General features: G+C 47.2%; 1 protein-coding gene and 1 long non-coding RNA gene across 2 annotated transcripts; both read right to left on the minus strand.

Moving 5' to 3' along the window:
* Positions 1-372: 372 nt before the first annotated feature.
* Positions 373-3,138, minus strand: LOC136455164 (uncharacterized). The gene is made up of 2 exons (XM_066455303.1): positions 3,128-3,138; positions 373-964 (listed from the first exon to the last, which is right to left on the minus strand). The coding sequence occupies exons 1-2, from the start codon at positions 3,136-3,138 to the stop codon at positions 373-375; spliced, it is 603 nt and encodes a 200-aa protein (XP_066311400.1).
* A 5,872-nt stretch (positions 3,139-9,010) lies between these two features.
* On the minus strand, positions 9,011-10,141 carry LOC136453152 (uncharacterized). The gene is made up of 4 exons (XR_010758958.1): positions 10,035-10,141; positions 9,680-9,954; positions 9,392-9,610; positions 9,011-9,308 (listed from the first exon to the last, which is right to left on the minus strand). It is a non-coding gene; the product is annotated as an uncharacterized lncRNA (long non-coding RNA).
* Between the last annotated feature and the right edge of the window lie 2,906 nt (positions 10,142-13,047).

A 13,047-nucleotide genomic window follows, 5' to 3' on the forward strand; every position in this document is an offset into this window, starting at 1 on the left:
GGTTGTGGCGTGCCCGAAGCTTCGAGGTGGTGTGGCACCTCCCGCGCCGCACGCCCGGGCGCGCGCCGTTATGGGCTCGGGGTGGGGGCCGAATTTTTTACTTTTTGGCCCTTTTTCCGAAAGTTTCTCTCAAATAGACCCCTGGCGGAAAGAAATTCCAGAAATGGACCCTTGGCTCTGGCGCCAGAGTGAGTGGCGACGAGCTCGGCGCCACGGGCAAAAACGGCCTGACAAGGAGCTCTGGCGCCAGAGGAGAATGGCGCCGTAGCTGGCGCCGTAGATCTTGGCTGCCGAGCCACTGGCGCCACTCACTCTGGCGCCGATCTCGGCGTAAATATCTATCCCGCCCGGCCTTCTTCTCCTCCTACTCGCCTAGCCAGTCCCCCGCCGCAGCCGCCCCGCCCACGCCGCGCCCGCCGACGCGCGCCCGCCGCGGCACCCCGCCGCCCGCGCGAGCCGCCGGACCGGCCCCCTGGCTGCCCGCCGCGCCGCGTCGAAACCCGCCGCCACTACGGCGACAGGGCGGCTACGCAAGGCGCGCAGCGCCAGGCCCGTCGAGCGCTCTGCTCGACCCTGCGGCCAGCCCGGTCCGCGCACCGCCTCCCCGAGGCACCGCGCCGCGCCGGCCCGTCTCGAGCCGCTGCTGCTCCGGCGGGCCGAGCCCGCGCCGCTGCCTCCGCTCCCTCGCCCGAGCCCGCACCGCGCCGCCGTGTCCTCGCGCTGTTGGCCGTTGGTTTTCTGCAGCGCCGAGCCGCCACGCCCTCCACCGTCGTCGTAGCCTTTGTCTCCACCGCCGGCCTGGGCCTCGCCCTGCCTTGCCGACGTCCACCGCTGTCCTCGCCTCGCCCCGCCTCCCGCGGCCGTCGAGCCGGTCTCGCAGCGCGGAGCGCCGGCCACCCCGCGACCGCCGCGCGCCACCTCTGTCGTTGGCCGCGCCACCGCAGTCCCGGATATTCGCCTAGACCTACGCCCATCGTCCGTCGACCCGGAAAGGTATAAAATATGAATATGCAATGTACCTATTTAGTTGGTGTATGTTATTGACTAGTTATATTGTGATGACTTTGTTAGTTGATTTAGTTATATATATATGTAGATAGATAGAAACATAGATACATTGATAAATAGATATAGTTAGATAGCTACTTAGATATGTAGTTATATTTGTAGTTAACTACATATGATCTTGCTATTTAGTGAGTACACTATAAATATATACGTAGTTATGATCATGATTACTTAGTTTGTAGTTAGAAAGTACTTATTAGGTACTATCTATCGTATAATTTGGACTAAAGGACATGTGTTTTGTTACGTTTTTTAAATAGATGGACAACCTAGTGACCATATATCATGGAGGCACGGTTGAAAGCGATCGTTATGGATATGTTGAGTTTCTTGACATGCAAAGTGTGCCTGTGCTATTCAATGATAGGCCTTCATTTAGTGATATGGTTGCAAGGGCTCAGGAGGAGCTGCATTGCTTTGGAGATGATGACATTGCAGTTGATGGTGTACTGCACCTAGGTTGTCCTCCCAACATCTTCAGGCGAATGATCTCAATTGGTTGTGCGGATCAGTGGGACAACTATGTGAGATCGGCTATGAAGAGCCAGCTGCAATGTTTGGACGTGGTTGTTCGTCGGGTGTTAGTTGATCCAATCCCTCATGGGTTTACCCCTACAATGGATCATCCGGCACACATCGACCCTCCCGTTCCAAAACCTTACCTGCATGTGCAGATTGCGCCTACGGTTTCTGATGCTCAATCTGCCCCCAATGCGTTATTTGGAGATGGTTGTCATACTCATGTTTTCGTGTCAGATCCTCCTTATGAGATCCCTTTGACACAGAATCATCCGAGTAAGTGTCTTAACCGCATGGTTTTTGGGAGCTCATCAGAATCATGGTATTTTTTCATTCTTTCCTGATTTCTGTAATGACGTTGCAGGAGACATTCCTGAGAATATCGATGTGGCCCATGTTGCTGCGCAAGTGCACTTTTCAGATGGATTTCGTGGCTCCAATAATGTTGAAATTATGAATGATTCGGAGCCATATGAGATGGCTAGGGCTCTTGATTCTGATGATGATCGTCCTGTTGGAGAGCTGACGGAGAGTGATGTTGAGATGATGAGACGTATTTTTCCCGACCGCCGTGATCCTAGAGTTCATGAGTTTAGTGATCTTGCTCATTCTGATCTGGCGTTTGCAGAAGGACGTGATGATGAGCTCCTAGAAGCTCCTGAGGCTGGTTCTAACATGGTAATTGAGGAGGGAAGGCTGTTCAATGACCTCCCTGCTTTGAAGAGGTGGTTGCAGGCTTTTGCAGTGATACGAAAGAGGCCTTACAGGGTATTGCATTCATATGTGGAGCGTCGTTACATAGTTGTGTGTGACAAGGAACGCTGCCCATGTAGGGTTTGTGCAAGGAAGCAACAGGTGACCGGAAAATGGAAGATCACAAAAGTAGTTGGGCCACACAATTGTGCTGACCATGAGCTGACACTGAGGCATCGGCAGTTGACATCTACCCTAATTGCCAAGCGGTTGATGGGAATTTTGCAGGGAGAACCCAACATGAAGGTGAGAACAATTATCAGGACCGTTGAGGCGTTGTATGGAGGATATGTGATAACTTATGGTAAAGCATGGAGGGCTAAGCAGCGAGCGTGGAACATGATATATGGGGACTGGGAGGATGGGTATGAGCAGCTGCCAGTTCTTTTCAATGCAATCAAAGCGGTGAATCCAGGCATGCATTATGAGTACATCCCAAAACCTAATGCATGGAAGGATGGGAGGCAGATATTTTTCCATGCCTTCTGGTGCTTTCCTCAGTGTGTCGAGGCCTTTAGGCATTGTCGTCCCGTCTTCTCCATTGATGGTACGTTCTTGATTGGCAAATACCAGGGCACACTTCTTATAGCCATATCCTATGACGCGAACAACAAGTTGGTTCCTTTAGCATTTGCTTTGGTTGAGAAGGAGAACAATGACAGTTGGGGATGGTTCTTAAGGCTAGTCCGGATACATGTGGTTGGCCCTGGCAGGGAGGTTGGCGTCATATCTGATAGGCATCAGGGCATACTTAATGCCGTGCGAGAGCAGTTAGAGGGTTATGCACCTTTGCACCATCGTTGGTGTACTCGACACCTTGCTGAGAATCTCCTACGGAAGGATAGTGTCAAGAAAAACTTTGATCTGTTGCAGGAGGCTGCTCGACAGCTTGAGGACAAGTACTTTAGGGAAAAGTTGGAGCAGGTCAGAACCACATCAAATGCAGAAGGTAGACAATGGCTCACGGGTTTGATGAGGGATTTGGAGAAATGGACGAGAGCTCATGACGATGGTGGCTGGAGGTACGAGTTTCAATACAGCAACATGGCAGAGTCATTCAATAAATTACTATTGGGGATACATGGTATGCCCGTGAATGCAATTGTTCAATTCACCTTCTATAAGCTTGTTGCCTGGTTCAACGATAGACACGCCCAAGCATTGCAGTTGAGTAGTGATGGAGAGATATGGGCTCCGAAACCAAAGGCACACCTAGAGAAGGCAAGAGAAAGGGCTAGCACACATGAGGTTGCATGCTTTGACCACGCCACAGGGACTTATCAGGTCGAGCATAGGGGCGGTACAACGTCCGATGGCGAGGTCCGAGAGTCGAGGATACATGTGGTTGTCCTCCAAGATTTCAAGTGCACTTGTGGTAAACCAAGGCAATACCACTTTGTATGTTCGCATTTGGTGGCAGCAGCTAGGCATCGCAACTATAATATCGAGAGGAGGATACCTCACGAGTTCAGTGTCAACACGCTTGTGAACACATGGAGCCCTCGCTTCGTGCCTTTCTGGGACCCTGGAGAGTGGCCTCCTTATGAAGGGCCGAAGTACATTGCGGATCCAGCTTACCGTTGGAACAAGCGTGGATCAAGGCAGAGGACGAGACATAGGATGGTTATGGATCAGATACCCGGAAGAACTAGGCGTGGGAGAGGAACTCCATTTGTTACTGATCCCGAGCAGTACGAGTGCGGCAAGTGCGGTAGACTTGGCCACAACTCACGAAGTTGCCATTGGCAGATTAGTGAGGTAGGACTATTGGTTTATAGTATTATTTTATATTTTGTCGTATCATATATTTAATTATGCATGTCTCAATTTATGCTTGTATTTGTGTCAATTATGTATACATTTATAAGTTCATGTTTCATTGTACATTGCAATTTTAATTCATTCACTTTTTTTGTAGGATGGAGCAATTCCACCTGCTCGACCCGATGTACGAGGAGACCCACAGAGGACGTCTCATTACGCTGGGGCAGGTAATAATCTATAAGTTTTATTCGTACATGTGTTCGTGAAGTAACATGTTACTATGTTATCTTCGATGCAGGACCTTCCGCACCTTCGTTCTAGGACCCACAGTGGGTTCTTGGACATTCGGTACGAAGATAGGTACACTCCATTCCTGCAAAGAGCTGGCCTAGATGTCATCTCCTTTCAGGTTCGTCGTGGGTTGCCCAAGTTCAACTCAGCGGCGATAACTGCGTTGGTAGACAGGTATTAAAGTGAATCATTGCCTCCATTCATGGCCATTTGTTAATGCGATTGACTGTTTGACAAGTAATCTTCCTTGGTCTTAAATATAGGTGGCGGCCGGAGACTCACAGCTTCCACCTACCTTTCGGGGAGATGACAGTCTCGCTTCAGGACTGTCAGAAGATGCTAGGCCTAAGGATTCATGGGAACCCAGTCACCGGGTAGTGCAGGTCAGAGGGATGGAGAGCACGAGTGGAGGCCTTCCTTGGGTGTGAGCTTGGCGAGCAAGGGGCTCGCACTTCTGGAGTTCCCATCTCATGGCTACGTACAGAGTTCGCACAGTGCCCCGAGGAGGCAGATGAGGAGACGGTTGTGTACTACTGCCGGGCGTGGATCCTACACCTTTTTGCTTGTGTTCTCTTTCCAGACGCGACGGGTGATAATGCGTCCTGGATGTGGATCCACTGCCTCAGTAACTGGGACCAGGTGGGTCAATACAGCTGGGGCTCTGCAGTCTTGTGTTTTCTATACCGGCAGTTGTGCGAGGGGTGTCGTCGGTCTACGGCGAACCCGTCACTTGGTGGATGCATGTACCTGTTACAGCTGTGGATGTGGGCTCGTTTTCCAGTTGGTCGTCCAGAGGTACTTGCTCGTCGTGAGTGGTTCGAAGGTCAGCCTCCAAGTCGTCAGCCGACGTGGGCGTACCTTTGGGACCAGGTCAGGGTTTCGCACACGAGGATAGACCGGGCGTACATTCAGTACACGAACGAGCTAGATTCGCTGACGGCGTCTAGTGTAAGTAAATTTTATTTTCCATGCACCTATTAAAAGGATTAGTATACCATCTAACATCTTATTTGAACATGATGCAGGTTGAGTGGGAGCCATATGGTGGACAGGACGCACTACTTTTTCAGCTGAGCACCGTATGTGGGGCCGACGACTACTTCTATAGGATGAGGTGTCCTCTAATCTGCTTTTATGCTATCGAGTACCACCTGCCAGATAGGGTTGCACGCCAATTTGGAGTGAGACAGCTTTGGTCTATGCCTATGTTCTCAACTGGCGTTGACTTACACAAGTAAGTGTTTTGATATTTCAAATGAGTCATGATGATGGTCCATTTATTATAATATGGTGCCACGTACGTGGATTAATGTAACGATGACATACGTGCAGGTTGGATCGTCAGAGGAACAAGAAGATTTTTGACTGGGAGAGGCACCACCAGTCCTACATTGAGGAATGGGAGGAGATGCACGACAACCTGGACGACAACAACGAGCCACACACGAACCGTGAGTTCAGGCGGTACCAAGCTTGGTACCAGCGTTCGACAAGGTGCAGGCTCAGACTACAGTGGACCGAAGCTGACTACGCCGACATCGAGTCCTCCGACGATGAGGACACGACGTACGACCGGTCCACTCGTGCAGGAAGGCAGGTGGAGGCAGGACCGATCTTGGACAGAGTGGTAAGCCAATCGACTTATTTTGTTACGTTTAGTTACATAACAATACATTAGGTGTTCTTGGACCGACGTTAGGAGTTATCTATTGTAGTTATATAACCCTTGTAATACATTAGGTGTTCAGAAGTCTTAATATTGAAAACATTGTTGCAGGGCAATACACTGAGAAGCTCAGTTGAAGAGATCGAGCGCGTTCGGCCTAGAGTCAATGATGACTACATACTTGGCTTCCTAGATATAAGATTACAAATATTCTTTCAAACAAATCATTAATACGTTATATTCTTTCACTTAACATTGTTTTGTACAACAGAGGCTGTCACGTCGTCTACGCCGTGCGGCTGGTCGTTGTGGTTGCAGGACAAACACGATGCATGACGTGTATGATCCTTCCGCAGGAAGAGGAGCCTTGGGTTCCTCTAGTCAAGCAGCTACAGGGGACGAGGAGGAGGACGAGGACGCCGAGGACGACGATGACATGGACAAGAGGCACGATGAGCTTGGGCCCTCTCAGCTCCATGACGCTCCTTCGACTTATCCTACACCGCCTCTAGGCACTAGGCGACGCCGTCCCCGTGACCCTTACACTCCAGGCACCAGCGCTCTGGGTCACAAGGGTAGGGGCAAGAGTAGGAGACAGTGAGGGACGTGGTAGATGTTACTATGAACTATTGTATTTACTTATCTTTAATTATTCGGGACCGTATGAATATTGTGGACTATTTGTACTTTGCATGACATATTATGTTAGTTGTGATATTCGTTGTGGTTGCATTATGCTTGTTGGATGAGTAAATGTTTAGAATATATATTGATGTCTCTGTTTGTAACTGTGGATGCTTCTAATATAAGACCTTATCTTGCGAATTTTTTTCGTGAATCTTTAATCATACTATACTTGTACAAATACACAAATATAGTACACAGATTAACTATAAATTTATTACGTTTATAATCCAGGAATATTTGTACATACGCTGTGTACAAGAACCTATGCATTTCAGAGAATCTATGATTTTCATAGAATAAATATAGACTTTTCAGATACACGGACATCATCGAATTATCACATCACTGATATAGACCTCTCAGCTGCAAGGACAACATGCAAGGAAGCACAACTAAACTCTATCTCCACCATCCATCATATGACTGTTTGATCCAAGGGCTGAGGTAAAGCGGCACACGGATCGCTGACATGGCACATTGACAGGCCTCCATTCCTCCTCTTGACCTATAAATAACCACTCACTCTCTCTCATTCACACAAACAATAAGGAAGAAGAACACTCCTCAGCATTTGCTTTCGTTGTAGTACCAATGTCTGGAGGGTCGTCCAGAGGGAGAGGAAAGGGGAAGAAAACTACCTGGGGGTGGGAGGGTCCTCTTGGTCCCGATTTCTTTGAGGAAGCTCTTTATGAGAGGTTCCCAGTTGAGAGCAAAAGTGATTTCACCAAAGAGGCACCACTGACAGGATACGATGAAAGGAAAGAAGAGTGGCCAAAATGCATGCATGGTGAGGACTGCCTAGTGCAGATGTTCACCGAGGGAATAGATGGAGGTCGTCGTTTCTTCAAATGCCCGCGAGCATGGGTAATTTCTTTTACTATTTGTTTCTTCATTATGTTTGTCTTGTATATCACTTACACGACATACTTTTTGTAGTCTTCCTTGACAGAAGAAAACTGTGGGTTCAGTAGGTGGGTCGATCCTCGACCTATTTATCCGCATGCGGAGTACATCTACTACCTACAAGACCGTATCTTCGATCTAGAAAGGGAAGTTAACAGCGGTTACAAGGACGACGAACAGGACGATAACAACAATGGTGCCGATTCACAGGAGGCACTCTGCAATGATCCATATTGCACCTGCCCTAACCACAAGAAAAAGGGGTCTCCCCCATCACCCCCGCCACCACCACCACCAACAACGGGAGGCTACTATGGAGAAGGTGCAACACAATTTGCTATGTGGCCACACTACTAGGATAAGTTTATGTTTTTCTTGTGGAGAATCCCAGGTTTAATTATCTAAGACATGTTAGGTTTAATTACCGAAGGCATGGTTTAATTACCTAAGGCATGTTAGGTTTAGTCAAAGAAAACTATGTACCCAGGTTCGGTACCTGTAGTCACATGCCATTTAATGTGTTCCGTGTGTTGATTTCTATAATATCGTATGTCGTTAACTGTTTTATGCAGCACGTGTTCAAATAGAAATAAGTCTGTATTATTAAGCGGAATATTAAGACCATTGATAATGAAAACAACCACATAATGAAAAGTTAGATACTATATCATATTACACAACATATTAATAGTATAACTAAGTGCCGACAGTAGACAAAGGGGCAAATGCACCTCCAAATCCTCAATCTGAAACGTACTGAGTAAGCAACTCATCATCCGAGTACCAGTCCTCTACTACAACCCTGTTGCTGCGGCTAGACTCAACTGCGTTGCTCTCACCTGCCTGTCGCCTGTAGTAAGCGGCCTTCGCTTCGTCTGCGGCCGCTGTGGCCTGAGTGAAGAACGCGTCGTCATCCTCCTCTGCCTGTAAGCCTGCCTCTGCTAGGGCGATGAGCTCGCTCAGTCTGCCAGTGTCGTCGTCAGCCTCCTGCGCCTGAATGCCCGCCTCTGCTAGAGAGATGAGCTCGCTCAGTCTGCCTGTGTCGTCGTCAGCCTCCTGCGCCTGTATGCCCGCCTCTGCTAAAGCAATGAGCTCACTCAGTCTGCCAGTGTCGTCCTCATCCTCGTCTCCATCATCACACAGCACAATCGATGATTGAACAGTGCGACCAGCTCGTGATCTATGGGCATCTAACTTCTTCTCCTCATATCTTGCATGAGCCACCTCTGCAGCATGTTCCCCGCTGCAACCAATCCCTTGATGTATAAAATGCAATCAGTTAGCAACTCGATAATATTACATTTAAAACCAGGCAACGAAAAAAGGTTTTCAAGCACTCACTAGCACATAATGTAGCAACATGCTCGTCCAAGACCTGCATCTGTACTCTTGTCTCCTCCCTTGCCTCATTCCTTGCCCTCTCCTCCTCTAACGTCGTTCGCCTCTCCAATCCCCATTTGTTAAGCCCAACATCGATCGGGTTACAAATATCGCGCTGTCTAGCAAACTCACACATCTTTTCTTTGTGATGTTTAACGAATAGGTTGACGTAGTCAGGTCCATATCCCCTCTTCCGTGCAATTAGTTGCCTCTTCTTCAGTTCATCCAAGAACTTAGCTTGACCATCATAACATTCCCAACTGCATTTCCTAGTGCTCTGTTCAAAACAAATATTATATCATATATGTATTAGGAAAACAAACAAAATACGATTTCATGTTTACCAGAATTATAACAAACCTCATCATACTCAATCATATGGCCGCAATAATGACCTATTCCAAGCTCCGAAGGGACTAGGCCATAGTTGGATTTTACTCCACATTCGCACATGACAGGAGGTGCTTTGTAGATTACACGTTCTTTCTTCTTTTCCTTAACCCTCCGCGGTTCTTCCGGCCATTTGTTCTTAGGACCATACAACCACTCCTTGAAATGACACTTCGCCATTGAATACACCTAAATAATGAGACATTAGTACATAAACACATATAGCTCAAGATTTTAACACATACACTTTGCACTTACTTCATGCTTGTTTGGACACACAAACTCCAACGTATTCTCAGGGTTTATCACAGCTCGATCTCCGCAATCGCACAGAGGAGGTTCCTCGAGTCGTCTAACGGCGGCTAGGTGCTTCTCCTTAGCCGTCATTGCCGGAGGGTTAGGGGGGGTGGAACCCACCGCTTGAAGTGCTCACGTGGATGTCTCCCTCTAAACCAATCGTCGAAAAACAGGTACCTAGGATCAAACTTTTCTGCACCATCGATCCACTGAAAGAAAAAGCACCTCTCATGGTCCTACACAACGAGATTCTAATAATATATTAGTACCATACTTAAACAAATAAAGAAAAAGGATAGTACAAATAATTTCTTACATTAAACCGACTACATGTGTAGAAGCAACGCGCGGCTGTGTCCGGATGTTTCGATTGAAAAACATGGGCCAGGAAACCACAATCACAGTTAGGGACAGGAAGGTCAGGGGAACAGGGGCATCTTTGCTAGACGCGTCGGGGTATAATTCGCGAGGACGACCCCGTTTTCGCCAAAACTCCTCCCGAAACATTTCTTGCATCTAACAAATAGGATGTAATTTAGCAAACATAAATAAAAACATCACAACAAAATATCAATGAGAACCATAACTACAATACAATCAATTTCGTTATAAGAACCAAAAGCAGTTAACATTATACCCTAAACCTAGGGTTTCTCATTTCATCCACAACAATAAAACCCATAACATAACTACATTCGGCTTGGTTTGCTAGCATTTTTCACGCCTTGAAATGAACCTACAGTTGTATAATACATATATTAAGGGATACAATGAAACCCTAAGTGATGACGATTCTTAGGTTCAAAAATCCGACTAATATATACCGAATCGATGCGAAAAAAACAAGGAGGGGAGCGAGGATACCTTGCTCTCGAAGATCTACGGATCAAATCAAGGTTTTCAAGGTCCAATATGTCGATTCGTGAGGTAGGATGAAGTGGCGAGAAAAAAACCCGAGGAGAAAGAAGAGGAAGAACGCTCAGGGAAGAAGGCTGGGCGGGGGTTAAATGCAGGTAGCTCGGCGCCAGAGTGAGTGGCGCCGAGCTCGGCGCCAAGATCTACGGCGCCGAGCTCGGCGCCATCCGCTCTGGCGCCGAGCCCCTTGCAGGCCGTTTGCCCATGGCCAGGAGCTCGGCGCCACTCACTCTGGCGCCGAGCTCGGCGCCACTCACTCTGGCGCCGAGCCAAGGGTCCATTTCTGGAATTCTTTCCGCCAGGGGTCTATTTGAGAGAAACTTTCGGAAAAAGGGCTAAAAAGTAAAAAATTCGGGGGTGGGGGTGGATCCGTCAGATGACCGTCCGTCGGCACGTTTGCTAGGGGCTGGCCGGCTGGGGCAGAAAACTGCCGGCCTGATGGGGTTTGGCCGTTCGGGTGCATCGGGCGGGGCGACGCTGCACGAAAGTGCGCGACACCCGACTTTGGAGATTTTTCGTTAAAACGGAATTGATGTCACACCTTTCAGATTGGAAATTTTTTCGTTAACCAACAAAAATTTATGTAGTTAAAATTCTAGGAAAAAATCAGGAAACAAACACATTATTGGCACTGTCTTTTTTCCACAAACAGTTGATACTTGATAGGCATACTATGCTCAAAAGCTACAAGCAAGCTCCTGCGGTCCTGCCAACGAAACCTAGCAACAGGACGGAGCACATTTAAGAGAGACGCCTCTTGCCCTTGCTGCCTGCCGCCTGCGGTTTCCCTCGTCCCTCCTCGCTTGAAGTGTTGTTAGGAGTTTAGACATTTTCAAGTTAAATTTAATCTAGAAACACCATAGTAAATTTGTGACAACATGTATATGCACATGTGTAAAAATACTACTCACAAATGTAGCAAAGATGAACATGAACAACATACTGGTCATAGCAGAAAAAATATTGAAATTTAACAAATTCAAGAAGGATTGGATTATACCATGCGGATGCTCAAGGCACCGGTGGCTCCATTCGCACTAGTTGACATAGTGTGTTGCTCGAAATCATGGACCACAGATGATGTAGGAAGGTGTTCGCAGTGACGTCCCTTGAACGTCCACCAGGAAGAAGACGATCCAAGAAAAAAGAAGACGACGACCTCGGCGGCCACCAAAAAGAAGACAGAGACGATTCGAAGAAGCGAGCAGTCGCGGAGACGCTCCTTAAAAACCTGATCGCCAGCACACCTGAGCAAGTGTCGCTACACGGACAGCGGTTTTGGAGGCCTGCTCTCCCAGCTCTCCATGCGCGCAGAGGATTAGGACGGAGAAGCTATATGATCAGCGGAAGCTGTAGTTTTTGCAAGTGTCTGAAGAAGAATGAATGGACGATGGGATGAGACTTTTATCTCGTAGCCCGGCAAGACGAGCGAACACAAGAGATCAGGAGACGGGAGAGACGTCGCGGAATTAACACCGACAGGAGAAACTCCCATCCAGAACTCACGTCATTAGAATTGGAAACTTCTATAACTTCCGAAACTCCCATATTAATCAGCGTTAATTAGAGAAACTCCTGTATTTACTCGACTTAAGAGGCAAATCATCACAGGCACGCCACGCCACGCTTCACTTCCATTAACAATTTCGTATGGTATTAAACCATCACGTGCACATTATTTATATGGTTCTTAGAGTTTATTTGATATATTAAATATTATGTGGGCCAAGGCCATAAAATATGTAACAGGTGCGCCGAACGACGAACCTCGACATCGGTGAAGAACGACCTAGCGCTTTGAGGCTAGAAAGGGTAGCTCCTGAAAGAATATCTACTTGCCTCGCCAACCTGGCCAAGGATGTTGGATACCCTCTCCTAAACTTTAGTACATATCACATCAAATACTTGGTTATTAATTTGAAATATTAAACATAGACTAATTATAAAACTAATTACACAGATGAAGACTAATTTACGAGACAAATTTATTAAGCCTACTTAGTCTCTGATTTGATAACGTGGTGTTACAGTAAACATATGCTAATGATGAATTAATTAGACTTAATAAATTTGTCTCGTCAATTAGTCTCTATCTGTGCAATTAATTTTATAATTAGCTTATATTTAGTTCTTCTAGTTAACATCTAAATGTCCGATGTGACAGGAACTAAATCCAAACACCCCTGAAAAGGGTGCTCCTGAAAGAATATCTAGGGAAAAGTTGCTTGATATGTGTACGTGAATACGCTACAAAGTATTGTTGATGCTATGCATTATATGATTAGTCGACGAAAGATACATGGTGCACCATGTGGTATTTGACTTGCGAGGACCATCTGCTTACAGTCAGCACAAGAATGAAAATAAAGGGTTATGTATGCTTCCATTATGCAAAGATAAGACAAACAAGTGCC

The sequence above is a fragment of the Miscanthus floridulus genome, chromosome 5 (genome assembly GCF_019320115.1).
Source record: "Miscanthus floridulus cultivar M001 chromosome 5, ASM1932011v1, whole genome shotgun sequence".
Classification (NCBI taxonomy): domain Eukaryota; kingdom Viridiplantae; phylum Streptophyta; class Magnoliopsida; order Poales; family Poaceae; genus Miscanthus; species Miscanthus floridulus.